Source organism: Amblyraja radiata, chromosome 22 (assembly GCF_010909765.2).
Source record: "Amblyraja radiata isolate CabotCenter1 chromosome 22, sAmbRad1.1.pri, whole genome shotgun sequence".
NCBI classification, from domain to species: Eukaryota; Metazoa; Chordata; class Chondrichthyes; order Rajiformes; family Rajidae; genus Amblyraja; species Amblyraja radiata.
Genome location: NC_045977.1, coordinates 26,596,003 through 26,610,746, shown reverse-complemented (window position 1 = coordinate 26,610,746; position 14,744 = coordinate 26,596,003). Strand labels below are relative to the sequence as shown.

Genomic DNA, 14,744 nt, shown 5'->3' with positions numbered 1-14,744 from the left:
ACGGACAATTCCTTCGTATTCATGGCTTGGTTTTTGCTCTGACATGCACTGTCAACTGTGGGACATTATATAGACAGGTGTGTGCCTTTCCAAATCATGTCCAATCAATTTAATTTACCACTGGTAGACTCCAATCAAGTTGTAGAACTTGAGAACATCTCAAGGATAATCAATGGAAACAGGATGGAACAGACTCAATTTTAAGTGTCATAGCAAAGGATCTGAATAGTTACGTAAATGTGATATTTCAGTTATTTCTTTTTAATTACTTTGCAAATATTTCTAAACACCTGTTTTTGCTTCTTCATTCTGGGGTATTGTGTGTAGATTGATGATAAAATAAATGAATTTAATCTATTTTAAAATAAGCCTGTAACGTAACAAAATGTGGAAAAAGTGAAGGGATCTGAAAACTTTCTGAATGCACTGTATGTGAGTGAATCCTTAATCAATTAATTTGTTCTCTTAAGGCAGTTCCCCTGCAAAGTATCATGGAATGTTTTACAGTGTTAAGGAGGTGATATAAATGCAAATTGTAGTAATTTTTTACGGAAAACAAAGGAAGTCTTATTGACGCAAATATCAAGATTTGCTGAAATTGCTTCCTCCTTTTACTTTATCTCACTGATTTCATTGTAAACAAACCAGGTCTTAAATTTGGAGCCTGAAATGCTCCTCTTCAGAACGCGAGTCAGTCCACATTTCCCAATTCCAAAATGGTATCAGTCAAATTTGATGGGTTGCAACTTGCATTCATACTGTATGATATGGCTCCAACTGTCTCAAGAAGGAACTGTATTATGTAACGCATTTCATTATTAAAAGGGCAATCAAGGGCAAGTGTCCAGTGCAAGATTCCAGGTATCCAGTATTTTGTGTTTTGTTGAGTATTATTATCCAGGCCACCGGGGAATGTGTCTACTCTCAGTAGTGCCATGAGATCGTTTACAGCACTCAGTCAATGCTGCATTGAAGTGTTAGCCTAGATTAGGTGCTTAAAGGGGTTGTCCCACTGCGGTGACCTAATCCGCGAGTTCAGACGAGTTTGCCCTCGACTCATACTCGCAGAATTGTCGACATAAGGTCCTAGGAGGTCTTTGTAACTCTCCTTCATGCTCGGGAGTAGTCCCCGCGTATTCGTGGCCTCAGCTAGGTCGCGGCATATTTTTCAACATGTTGAAAAATGCCCGCGACTAAAAAAAGGTCGCCATGGAAAAAATCAATACTTTTTTTACTAGTAGGTTTAGTTGAAGTAGGTCTTAGTTGGTCGGCATGTTATTCGTAGGTAATCGAGGGTAGTCAAAGGTAATCAAAGGTAGTCGAAGGTAGTCGTATATAGTCTTCAACATAGTCAAATGGAGGTCGAAGGAGATCAAAGGAGGTTGTCTTCACTCTCTACTATTCTGTGTCCAATTTTCCCGAAGCTAGTCTTCAACATAGTAGGAAGTCGAAGGAGGTCTTCTACATAATCGAAGGAGGTCTTCAACATGACATTTTTTCAAACTCTCCTAAACATGCCAATTAGGTCGCCGCAGTGGGACAGCCCCTTAAATCCCTTGGAGGGATTCAAATCCACAACCCTCAAATGGAGAGAGTAGCCTTTCTGTACAAGTACGCAGGACACAATCCTCTATCAGTATAACGCTACTGATTTCATCCTGTCCTGGTATCTCAGTTCTCCAGAGGTACAAAGTATGTCAGATTTCAAGTTGTCTATCCAGGTTTTCGGGTTGGTTATTGTGCTGTTTTATTCATTTATAAAATGTAAGGCAATGCAAGCATTGTCTTGAGAAGGCAGTGTTGAGCCACCTTCTTGAATTATTGCTGCTCTTCCAGTAATGGCATCGCCTTGGTGCTGTTAGTAGAGGTTTCTATTCGGAAATTATGCATTATTCATAAAAATTGCAATGAACATTCCAGTTAACATTGTTAGTACAAATCATGTCATTCCATTTACATTACATCAACATGGCATAGATTTTCCTCCATAAATGCTCCGTGAGCAAACAGCTCATGTGGTTTTACACAGGTTCCAGCCCCACAGTGTGCAGTGGGAAGAAAGCCTGAAACTGGCCTTTCTCGTGCAGCCTTTGCTTTGGCTGCAAGCCTCAGCACATGGTCTTGACCTTAGAATCTGCCGACCTGCAACACTCATCATGGACAACACCTTGCAAGGGCAGTTCCAGAGAGTTGTGTGCATACCAGATGGTGTCTTTCACCAACCTGATAGTCTTCCATCACAGTTGATATTTCTCTCACTGTACCTTCCTGGGAACAGCGCACAGAGTCCTACGATACACAGCTGTTTGGGAAGAACCTCAACAAAGACCACAGCATCTCGGTCCAGATCTTCTTGGCAAACACCATTCCAGGAGGAGATGGATGGCACTCATCTTCAGAGTAGGCACTTTGAGGGTAACACACGTGGAGCATGGATTAAGGATCTGACAGGCGGGATCTTCGTAAGAGCCTTTAGCTCAGCAGCAATAAAGGATATGTGATGTGAAATTTAGAATACCGGCACGTGGTTGTAAAGTATCTACCCCTCAGGGGTTCCTGTATCTGCGGCCCTTGATTGTGGAGGTTGTGTTTGAGAGATATCGATAAGCCTTGATGAGGTACTGTACAGACTGAAGGTGATGGAGCAGGTGAATGACGAGTTGGAGGACAGGGTACCCATCATTCGGGCTACATTGTCCTGTGTGGTGTCATACTTTGGAATGTTGCCGCTTCGTTCACCCAGGCGAGTGGAGGGAATTCCATCACATTATTGATATGACTGGCAGATGGGTGAGTCAGGAGATGAGTTGGTCACAAGGGGATACAAAGCCTCTGAAGCCACTGTATTCATGTGGCCAATCTTGTCGAATTTCTAGTCAATGCTGACCGAAATGGCACATACATTGCTTGTCAAGGGGAGCTGGTTGAACTCTATTGTTGCGAGAGATGATTGCATGGAGCACTTGTGACCTGTATGTTACTGATGATGCAATGTCCCCTCGCTTAAGCTGGCCACACATGTGGGTATTTCCTGCACTGCCCATTCCATGGCCTTGTGTAAAACTTTGAGGAAGTTGAATTTGAGATTAGGGAGCCATGGACTCAAAATTCTCAGTTAATACAGTTGGCAGCTTTGATTTATCTTGAAGAAAGTGAAAGCTTGTACCACTCTGCAGGTGCTTTTTACAGATTTGTGCCAAGGTATTTTGCAACTGGTGAAGTCCAATCACTTTGTTCACAACAAGTTTCATAAACACCAATAATACAGTGCAGATTACGACCTTTAGATGTTGGTCTAGGGGTAAACATTGCAGAATAATGGGGAGGAGTCCTCAGTCTTCTTCAATTAGTATGGTGAGATATTCCTCCTGCATCTAAGAGAGCAGGTTTAATGCTTCATCCAAAAAGGTGGCATCTTTGACAGTGCAACACTCCTCTCAATATTGCACTGGGAATGTGAATCTAGATTTTAGGTTTGAGTTTAAAAAAAACTGCTGGAATTTGCTGGCTGACCCACTGTGTTCCTCCAGCAGTAAGTGTTTTGCACAAGATTTTAGCATCTAACATCTGTTGTGTCTCCATTTGAGTTTTGAGGTTTAACTTCCTGGAGTGGAATATGTTACAGCCTTCAGTGTGAATGCACAAAACTGACAACTGAACGGGTGCATCCCATGACTGGATTATTTCTAGCCACCTTCTGTCTCATGCCCCCCTTTCTCCTTAGGGCATACATCACTGGGAGATGTTTGCGCAAATGTAATATTTCACCTATTTGTCTGTTAATTAGCACAGAAGGCATGACACACAAGCATGGTCTTTCCACCTGCCTTGTGTACTTGCCAAGAAGGGATAGTGAGGAAAATTGCAGCTAATTGATTTTCTTCCCTCTAGCTTAAGGATGTGCACACTGATTAAGAGCAGCTAACTCAGTACAGATCGGGATTGGAACCTGTGAATGTTCGTTCTATATCATACTACGCCATGCATTTATCCATTGAATCATCTGGAGAGATAAGACCTGTTTCAAGCCAGACAAATAGTATCAAGTCCTTAACAAGCTTGCAGGATGACTTTGAATATTTCCAACTCCTTCGTCAAAGAAAGAGAACTTCACCTCTGATCCCAATATTGAATCTTCCCTCTAATGGTAAATTCTCATGGAAAAGTTGGAAAAGCCCAATAGCATAACAACTGTCCAAACCTCCTCCTTTCTCCTGGTTTTCAAGAAGCACTGAGTTGTGGAAATCTTGCTGGACCCGACAGGATTCCACAATTTCAAGGTATTTAAACCCACACAGAATATCAAACAATAAAACCAAAGCCAAATAAATCATGTGGTATTTAAGTTTAAAAGGCCTTGTTAATAGAAATAGGAAGTAATTTTTGGTCAAAAGTGATCATAGATCAGCCTGATTAAAATGTCTTTTCTTCCCCTTTCTCAGGACAACCAGGACAAGCTGTTGAAACTAACTCAAGGAATGTATGCGAATGGGGCACAGTCCACAAAAGAATTCAAAGAGAACTTTGTGCAGAGACAAACTGGACAAGGAAATTGGCATGAAATGTACAAGCAAGGAAAAGAACTCCATCTCAGTTCAATAACTAGCATTTCTAACCAAAATGAATAAACTTGAGCCCTGCAGAATATCTCAACTTGTTTAGCAGTTGCTGCTATCACTAAGTCTTTGCCCTCAAGTCCTCGGAGCAGACGGGGATGGCTCTGCACAGCCTCGCTCTCTGGGTCTGCCTCGCATCGCTGATGAATGCTGTTGGTGTTTCTGGTGACTGCTGGCTCATCGAAGGAGAGAAAGGATTTGTTTGGCTGGCAATCTGCAGTCAAAACCAGCCCCCTTACGAATCCATCCCTCAGCACATCAACAGCACCATCGTGGACCTCCGTCTGAACGAGAACAAGATCAGAAGTGTCCAATATTCATCGCTCAACAGGTTCGGCAACCTGACAGAACTCAACCTGACCAAGAATGAGATCTCCTACATCGAGGACGGAGCCTTTTCCGCCCAGTACAACCTGCGCGTTTTGCAGTTGGGCTTCAACAAGCTTCGGAACATCACCGAGGGCATCCTGCATGGACTGGGCAGGCTGGAGTACCTCTACCTCCAGGCCAATCTCATCGAGGTGGTGAGTCCAAACTCCTTCTGGGAGTGTCCCAACGTGATGAACATCGACCTGTCCATGAACAGGCTGCAGTCGCTGGAAAGCACCACCTTCCTAGGCCTCGGCAAACTCTCCACCTGCGAGCTCTACGGAAACCCCTTCTACTGCTCCTGCCAGCTCCTGGGCTTCCTCAAGTGGCTGGTGCAGTTCAACAACGCCACCAGGAACTACGACCGGATGCAGTGCGAGTCCCCGTCCCTCTACGCGGGCCAAGCTTTGCTGAGCCAGAGCCAGACTCGGAGCGCCTACAGTTTGCTGGTCTCGTCCTGCGGTGACATCTACACCCTGGACCCCAAGCATTTGCCCACACGAGCTCCCCCCAGCACAGCTCCCTCAGATAGCCCCTGTGGGGGCGAGGACTGCTCCTCGGGAGATGATGCCACTCCAATGATAGCCTTCCATTCCCCCACCCATGAAGCTCAGGCTCCGGTGATCAAGGTGGAGAAGGTCACCTATACGACCGCCACCTTGTTGGTCCAGATACCCCGGCCCTTCAGTAAGATGTACATCCTGGTGCAGTACAACAACAGCTTCTACGCTGACATAAAGAAGCTGCAAACGGATCAAGAGGTGATTAGGCTGGATCGGCTGCAGCCCCACACGGCCTACACCTACTGTGTGGCATCCATCCGCAATGCCTTAAGGTATAATCAGACATGCATCACCTTCTCCACAGGGATCGAGCGGGCGAGGGGCACTGTGCCCCCACCGTCCACCGCCACCCACTACATCATGACCATCCTTGGCTGCCTCTTCGGCATGGTCATAGTGCTGGGCTTTGTGTACTACTGCCTGCGCAAGAAGAGGCAGCAGGAGGAGAGGCACAAGAAGGCCAGCGGGATGACCAAGGCCATCATCGAGCTGAAGTACGGGGCGGAGATGGAGGCCAGCGCCATCTCCCAGCTGGCCCACAAGGGCCCCCCGCCCTGCGAGGCCACACCCAGGTCGCCATTCCTGCCGTCGCCGGGGGGGCCCGAGCACCACAAGCCGCAGGAGCTGAGCGAGACGCCCAAGGCCACCAAGGGGAACTACATCGAGGTGAGGACGGGGGAGCACACCGGCCTGCGGGATCCCGAGGGAGGAGGAGGAGGAGGAGGAGGAGGAGGAGGCCAGGGGCGGAGTTCGGTCGCCGAGATCTCAACCATCACCAAGGAGGTGGACAAGGTGAACCAGATCATCAACAACTGCATCGACGCCCTGAAGTCAGAGACCAGCTCCTTCCAAGGCGGCAAATCCGGGGGTGCCGTCTCAATGGAGCCTCAGGTGCTGATGATCACCGAGCAGGCCCAAGGCAAGCCAGCCCTCCTGTCTCCTCTCTCTCAAGAGAGCTACCACCCTCTGCAGAGGCACAGCAGCGTGGAGGCCGCGCCCAAACGTCCCAGTACCTCGTCCAGCGGCTCCGCACGGAGCCCCAGATCCTTCCGCTCGGAGGGCTCGGCGCCGGCCCACGCCTGCAGGTCCGAAGCCCAGTACATCGAGAAGACGTCTCCAGTCGCGGCCGACAGCCCCGGGGCAGTCCCGCGGGCGCATCAACGCAGCGAGCACCGGCACACGTACCCGAGCCGGCGGCAGGGCGAGCAGTCGGCCGCGGAGGGGCCCAGCGGCCACAGCAAGTCCTTCATCCTGGAGCCGCTGAGCCGAGGCCGCAGGGACGTGGCGTACTCGCAGCTGTCGCCCCAGTACCACAACCTCAGCTACTCCTCCAGCCCCGAGTACACCAGCAAGCCGACTCCGGGCATCTGGGAGCGCTTCAAACTGCACAAGAAGAGGCACAAAGAGACGCAGGAAGAGTACGTCGCCGCGGGCCATGCCCTGAGGAGGAAGGTGCAGTTTGCCAAGAATGAAGACTTGCACGACATCCTCGACTACTGGAAGGGTGTCTCCAACCAGCACAAGTCCTGAGTCTTTGACGCATTCAGACTAACATTGGACCAAAAGACCCAAAAACTTTATAGCTGCTGTTTTTAACCTGATCAGTTCACCTGTTCATAAGAACTTTAGCCTCTATCACATGTCTGTGCACCAAAATCTTCCAAACTGAACTCTATAACCTGTACAAAGGATTTCATTTTTTATCGCGCACATATAATATATAAATATATATACACCCAGAAGCCTTGGAATATCAGATATAATTTATCGCATGACTCTCTCCTGTAACTGTGACTCACTGTGGTGTACATGGGGCATTGTTCGTTGTACAGTGCACACTGTGACTGGACTGTACTATGTAATTGTAGCTCACACACTGCTCACACCCTGCGTTATACAGTAATATTTACCAGTTAAACCCCTCCTTCCCTGGAGTTCTGTACAGATAAATTTCTATATTTGCAATGATGTTTCTGGGTTTTTTTCACCTGTTTGTACCAGGTTTTAACCGTGGGTTTTACAGAACAGTTTGTTTGATTTCCGATGAATGTCTGAGCACTGACCGCAAGCATTGGATAAAACTGGACTGACAAAAATGAGATGAACTGAATGGTTTCTTCTGTCGCATTATCACTGGTCCAAGCCACTGGCTCTCTCAGTGAGAGGATATTGTCAGTGAGGTAAAGAGTGCTTTGATAGGGCTGAACTGTGGACTTTCACAGCCTCATAATGTTTCAGTGTCAATGTGCTCCAGCACATTGTAAATTGAGTGCCATACATAGCACTAGTCTCATTGTTATAGAAAAGGACACAGGGGCAGTGGAAATGGTGCAAAGAAGGAATCAAAAGGGCGATACCAGAAATGAAAGCAAAATACTAGTTAGAAAAGATAGAACTGATTGAACGAGGAAGTGGCAATCCAAAGAAGGTACTCGATGGGGCATGTGTAGAGTTACTGAAAATTGTAAGTCATAAATATGGTAGTAAGTCCAAAAAGGGAGTTCAAGGGACATTTGTTTCTTCTGGTGCTGAGGTGGGGACTCCAGAACTAGTGGTCATAAATACAATAGTTATGAATAAATCCAATGGAGAATTCAGTAGGTACCGGCATTCGAAGGGTGTGATTAAAATTTGGAACACACACAACCCTATAGAGGAGTTAAAATTAATAGCACTGATGCATTCAAGGGGAAGTTAGATAAGTCTGCAAGGGAGAAGGCAGTGGAAGATGAACCATCACGTGGAAAGATAAAAGGCTGAAAGGAAACATGGAGCAAAAACATAATGGATCAGTTGGGATAAATGGCATATTTCCAACATGTTAATACTTTGTAATCATTTGCAATAAATTGCCCCATTTTCCTTTCCAATTGAATTTTACCTTTCTGTCTGTCTAAAGATAATTTTACCCGCATGCTCCTCCCATATCGCTCAACATCCCTTTACTCTGAGGCCACTCTGATATTTAAGGTGCTGTTACTAGGTGCTATATTGAATATTCACATTCACTATTAAGGTGCTGTCACCAGCAAATCCCAAGATAATAAAGATAAAATCAGGATTTGCAGTTCAATATTGCCTTTCGCAGCCTCGATGTTTCATTGTCAGTCGCACTGAACTAGTCACTGTTGCAATGTAGAAAGCATGACAGCCAATGTTGGGGGCATATGAAGATCCCAAGAAGTAGCAGTCAAGTAATGGCCAGATGGAAGCGTGGGGCCAAGTAACAGAAAGACATAGGATACTAAATATGTTTTGACCTGATGGATTTTGAGAAGCTTCGTCTTGTGGAAGAATTAAAAACAAACGAGTCATTGTAAGACGAGTGATCAGCAAATATTCCCCAAATAGTTGTCAGAATATTTGCATTGAATATTGGATCTATGGAGCTCTTTTCCTCGAAGGCAGTGGAAGCAGGGTCTTTGAATACTTTTAAGGCAGAGGTAGGTTTCTTGGTAAGAGGGGATGAGAGGTTACAAAATGTAAACATGCATGCAGAGTTGGCATTACAATCAAATGATCTGACATGATCAAATTGATGGGCAACTTTGAAGCATCTGCTTTGGTGATGAATGGTGAGGAATATATGCAGGCTGGGATCCCGGAGCAAACTCCCCCTCCACTTTCAGCCAATGCAATGAATATATTAATGTTCACCTGCGATACATTCATGGCTGCAGGAAAAGCTGCATCTTTAGACAAATTGGACAACTTGCTTTGGCTCCTCACTCAGCCTTCTGGGAAGTTTGTAAATGCAAGACCCATTCCTTCACATCAGCACCCACAGGAGATGCCTTGTTTCAGACCACATGTAATTCCAGCTAGATTAGATGATGCATATCTGTTAATGGAGGCTCCTCTCTAAATTGAGAGATTTGCTGATCATTTGCCTCATTGCTGGTGGAGAGATCTCATTACATAGTATTCACAGGATGTAGAAGTCAGTATTTATGATCCATCCTTCATTGTCCGTGTGCAAAGTAGCTTGGCAGTGCATTTCAGAGTGTAGCTAACAGACAATTGCAATGCTGTGGTCCTGCAAAGGTCAAACTAAGTCAGGATGCTTGACATCTTTCCTTAATGACCAACAGGTGTTCCTGATGGGTTTTATGATGATCAGCAGTTTCATCTTTACCATTTGCCTTTTCAATTCCAAATGTTTTCATGAATAGAGTTTAACCTCTGAAATTTGTGTTTCTGTTCATTAATCAAGTCTTTGGACTATTTCAATAACAGAATCAATATTCTCGTTGTCCAGAGGGCAGCAGAGCGATTTTGTGATTAGGTTGTATTTCAGGATACATCTTGACATTGCGCATCGCTTTAACAAAGGGGACTTGAATAAAAGTAAAGAGTGAGATTTAACATGGGCAATTGATTTGTGAGTGGGCATTTTACAGGTTGCAAATATTAAGATATACTTATGAGTTTTTTCTGTGAACAGCCCTCGGGAACCACATGAGCAAGCCAGACTACCAGATACACCAGGACACCTCCCATTAACTAAGGAACTTTGTCATGAGCTATCCCCCTTCCTCAGTCAGCAGGCCATCCCCTACATTCACTATGTGTAATTTCTAGCTCTTTCCACAGTCATTCTTTGAGTTCCCTTTTGCCGTACGTGGAATAATGTTGAATAAGATGATGGTTATCTCGTCTTAACTCTACAAGAAGATGAAAATACTCTTCCTGGATGACATATTACTTTCCTTTCTCTGTTTTACCAAAAAAATACTATCTCATGACTTATTTTCTAAGCTCTAGATACAGCCTCTGGTCTCCTTCCCCACATCCATCTTGGAAAAGTTTTCCCTCCACTATTTCTTTCCAATTATAATGATTCAATGATACTTTATTGTCAAATATACCTAGGTACAGTGAAATTCTTTATTTTTACATGCAATCCGGTAAATCATATCTCGGTATCAATCAGTCATTCTTTTCTCGTTAAGGTAGTATGAAACGTGGATCAGCTGGAGAAGATTCATTGCCTAAGACACTGTCCCTTTGAATACGTCTTGTGTATTCAAAGGCATCAACCCTTAGATCATGAATCTTGACACTTGATCCTTCCTTTCAGTATGACATTTAAAATACGGGCATGTTCTTACTGGAGTGCCTCTTTGCCCAGAGAATGGTAAAACCGTGGAACTCACGACCACATAGAGTGCTTGAGATGAATATTGGAGACATACAAGCACATAGTAGATAAGAAGAATGTGTTAAGATTGCACAAGCCCGAGCATGGACCTGTAGGGGTGGAAACAAAGAGCAGGTATTAATGGGTCCCTTTCAGAATAGCAGGCAGTGACTAGTGGGGTACCGCAAGGCTCGGTGCTGGGACCGCAGCTATTTACAATATACATCAATGATTTAGATGATGGGATTCAAAGTAATATTAGCAAATTTGCAGATGGCACAAAGCTGGGTGGCAGTGTGAACTGTGAGGAGGATGCTATGAGAATGCAGGGTGACTTGGACAGGTTGGGTGAGTGGGCAGATGCATGGCAGTTGCAGTTTAATGTGGATAAATGTGAGATTATCCACGTTGGTAGCAAAATCAGGAAGGCAGGTTATTATCTAAATGGTGTCAAGTTGGGAAAAGGGGAAGTACAACGGGATCTGGGGGTCCTTGTTCATCAGTCAATGAAAGAAAGCATGCAGGTGTAGCAGGCAGTGAAGAAAGCGTATGGCATGTTGGCCTTCATAACAAGAGGAGTTGAGTATAGGAGCAAAGAGGTCCTTCTGCAGTTGTACAGGGCCCTAGTGAGACCACACCTGGAGTATTGTGTGCAGTTTTGGTCCCCTAATTTGAGGAAGGACATTATTGCTATTGAGGGAGTGCAGTGTAGGTTTACAAGGTTAATTCCCAGGATGGCGGGACTGTCATATGCTGAGAGAATGGAGCGGCTGGGCTTGTATACTCTGGAATTTAGAAGGATGAGAGGGAATCTTATTGAAACATATAAGATTATAAAGCATTTGGACACGCTAGAGGCAGGAAACATGTTCCCGATGTTGGGGGAGTCCAGAACTAGGGGCCACAGTTTAAGAATAAGGGGTAAGCCATTTAGAATGGAGATGAGGAAACACTTTTTCACACAGTGAGTTGTGAGTCTGTGGAATTCTCTGCCTCAGAGGGCGGTGGAGGCCGTTTCTCTGGCTACTTTCAAGAAAGAGCTAGATAAGGGTCTTAAACATAGTGGAGTCAGGTGATGTGGGGAGAAGGCAGGAACGGGGTACTGATTGGGGGATGATCAGCCATGATCACATTGAATGGCGGTGCTGGCTCGAAGGGTCGAATGGCCTACTCCTGCACCTATTGTCTATTGTCTATTGTCTATTGTCTATTGATCCAGTTATTTAATTTCACTCTTTATAATCATAATCAGAAAAGCTGCAACAACAATGATCTAATGAATTTCAGTCAGAATCAGCAAATATATTGTTTTCTGTTTCTCCTAGCATTCCATCAAATGTAACCCGCTGAGGGGGGACCTGCATAGTTCTTGAGTATTATGATGGAGTTCAGAAGGGAAAAGGTTTACAAAGTCTAAGACATCTTCCACTATTTTATTATCTTACCAATGTTCTCTTGTTTTGCAGTGCCTCAGTCTTCCAGTTATCCTTCCTCTCAATGCCCAAATTGGTCTCACTCTCCCTTTCTCTTCCAGTCCTGCAACCTTTCTTTGCTTGCACATTCTCAACAGTGAATGTCTCACTGGCTGCTGTGTATTGAGTTATCCAGCATTAACCTCTCCTTCTGAAAAAAGCCCATTCTTTGCTCATCCGTCTTACTCTGGGTGGCAAATTCTATTTGATAATGCTCTTGTAAAACTCTTCAGCATGCCTTACTATCTTGCTGTATTAAAGCCTTGTTATTCCCTATGTCACCCTTCAATCTTCTTTCTGAAGTAGGTTGGATGGTGTCACTTTAATAAACCTGTCACTCATCTGCCAGCACTTTTATATACCTTTATGACACCGGGGATCAGAAGTTATTGCAGTACTGCAACAGTGGTTTAGCCCTGTTTCTGAATGCTTAACATAACCTCCCTGTTCTTCACTGCTGGGGATGAATTACCATGTTCTTCTGCTTGCCGCTAATCGATTGCTTCCTTACTTCCAGTGAAGAAAATGGTAAACATGTTTTCCACAATTTTGCACTTCCCGCACGAAATGCGATAACAGAAATATTTGTGTTATATACTCGCATTAGCCAACCTTGCACCTATTCCTCAGGTTTTAGTAACATTACTCTGAATGCTGTCTTGTCTCCCCACAAACACCTCCTGCTGCCACCACCACCATATATATTTCATCTGAAATACCATCCTTAAAAGAGCTGTGAAGGTAGTCCAGCATCAACACACTGTCGGCCATAGTACTTTCTATCATTTTACGTGACATATCTTTGATAAAGATTCCTTTATCTTTTCCACCATCAATGTTCGGTATTAGTCTTAGTTCCTTGGCCTCTTTTTAACTTTAGGAATTACAATATCTGCCAGTTTTCTGACACTGCTCATCATTGCAGTTCATTTTTTAATGTTAATATAATAGCACCTGTACTCTTTCTTCTTATGACCTCTTACAATGTGAATGGAAACAATCTATCTGGTTATCCCAAGGTTATATCTTTCGTAGATTTGATTAGTTTATCTATTATTTCATATAGTTATGTTACCTTTTGTGATTTCTTCTTCCAATATCATGTCCACTGAATTAGGCTCCTCGGTAATCATTGAGGTAAATATTTCTACAATTTTACTGCAATTGGCTAAAAGGAAATGGTTCAGTAGAGAAAGTTGCTGCTGGCTTTCAAGGAAAGGTCGTGCTCAAGCCATAGACTGGCCTAAGAGTGAAAATCTTATCCATGGAATACCTGGGAGGGCTGCAATTGCCCAAGTCCTGGTTAAAGACAACAATCATTGTTTTGTTGTCATGCTCCCTGATGGGGTTGTGGTGGAAAAGGTTTGTTACAAACCAGGGGCCATATATAAAATATGGCCAGCAATGCCCAAACAAGAATTTGAATGAAATTCTATAATGAAGGGAAAAAAGTGGATGGGGAACTCCATTCATTTAGAACGGTTACACTGTTAGCATAGACATGTTCAAAGGATAAGCATAAAGGATAGAACGATGGGTAAGGCAATGGGTAAAGACTCATGGGGTACAATAAATGGCACCGACCAACCAGTTGAAATGGCGCATGTCTGCACTGTAAATTTTAATCAGTACCTAATTCCTTTCAATCTTCTTTCCTTATGTTGTCTTTGCTACCTGGACAGAAATGCACACAATATTTTCCTTATTGCCACAGGAATATCGTGCATGAAATGCCCAGTTTAAAGACTTGGTCTAAACAGGACTCTCGTTTTTCGAGCTGTGCTGAAGCTGGATAATTGCTTGTAATGGGTAAAGTGGCTGTTTACATTCCTTAATTAATGCACTTACTGGAGTGCAAAAATTACCCATGTACAGCAACTTGGCTGCCAGGCAAGCACAGCCCTGAAAATTGGTCCACAGTGCAAACTCAATTTAATGCTTGTGTGCACAGCTAGATAACTGTGCAAATATTCAGAGACCATGACAGGGAAAGAACAGAGAAGTAAAGTTTCAGCATTGAAAGGATGTCAGCCAGTTACAGTCAAGTTTGATTTTAAAATTGTGAAATTGGTTCGGTGAAATGCGGGAACAGAAAACTTATATGTGAACAATTTTTCAAAACTTTGATCCAATTGAACGTCTAATAATCATCCAATGTAATTCCTATAAGAATTAAAAGGTGGGATTGAGTGAGGGGTGAACGGCTTCCTGTGTGTATAACAGCGTGGCAAAACAGCCAGAAGCAGGGTCACAACTGTTTGCTAATTGTTTGGATGCCACTGGTTGTGGATTGTTTCTGACCTGCAAACAGTTGTAGTGTGACTTATGCCTGCTGGAAGAACAGACAGACCATGATATCACTCAATGTGCAGCACTGCTTTGCTGCCAGTACTGTCACAGTGGAACCTACCCATCTGATGCCATGCATCAACCTCACACAGTTGACTTCATGCTTCACAGCTACACCAAGGCTACTTAAAGGGATCATCTTTAATACATGGCAGCTTGGTGGCTGATTGCTTCAACTCAGTTTCTGACTGGTGCTTTCCCTAGCCATTCCCAGGCATTGTTACTACTGCCACCG

General features: G+C 44.3%; 1 protein-coding gene across 2 annotated transcripts in view; it reads left to right on the top strand.

Moving 5' to 3' along the window:
- The window catches only part of elfn1 (extracellular leucine rich repeat and fibronectin type III domain containing 1), a 146,799-nt gene that overhangs the window by 90,429 nt on the left and 41,626 nt on the right, over positions 1–14,744 (top strand). The window contains exon 2 of one of the 2 annotated variants that reach the window (XM_033040807.1): positions 4,443–8,866. The exons of the other annotated variant lie outside the window; for it this stretch is intronic. Within the exon in view, the coding sequence (XP_032896698.1) occupies positions 4,715–7,078 (2,364 nt within the window). The 5' untranslated portion in view covers positions 4,443–4,714 and the 3' untranslated portion in view covers positions 7,079–8,866. Of the gene's footprint in view, positions 1–4,442; positions 8,867–14,744 lie in introns of those variants that run through there. 2 annotated transcript variants of the gene reach the window in all.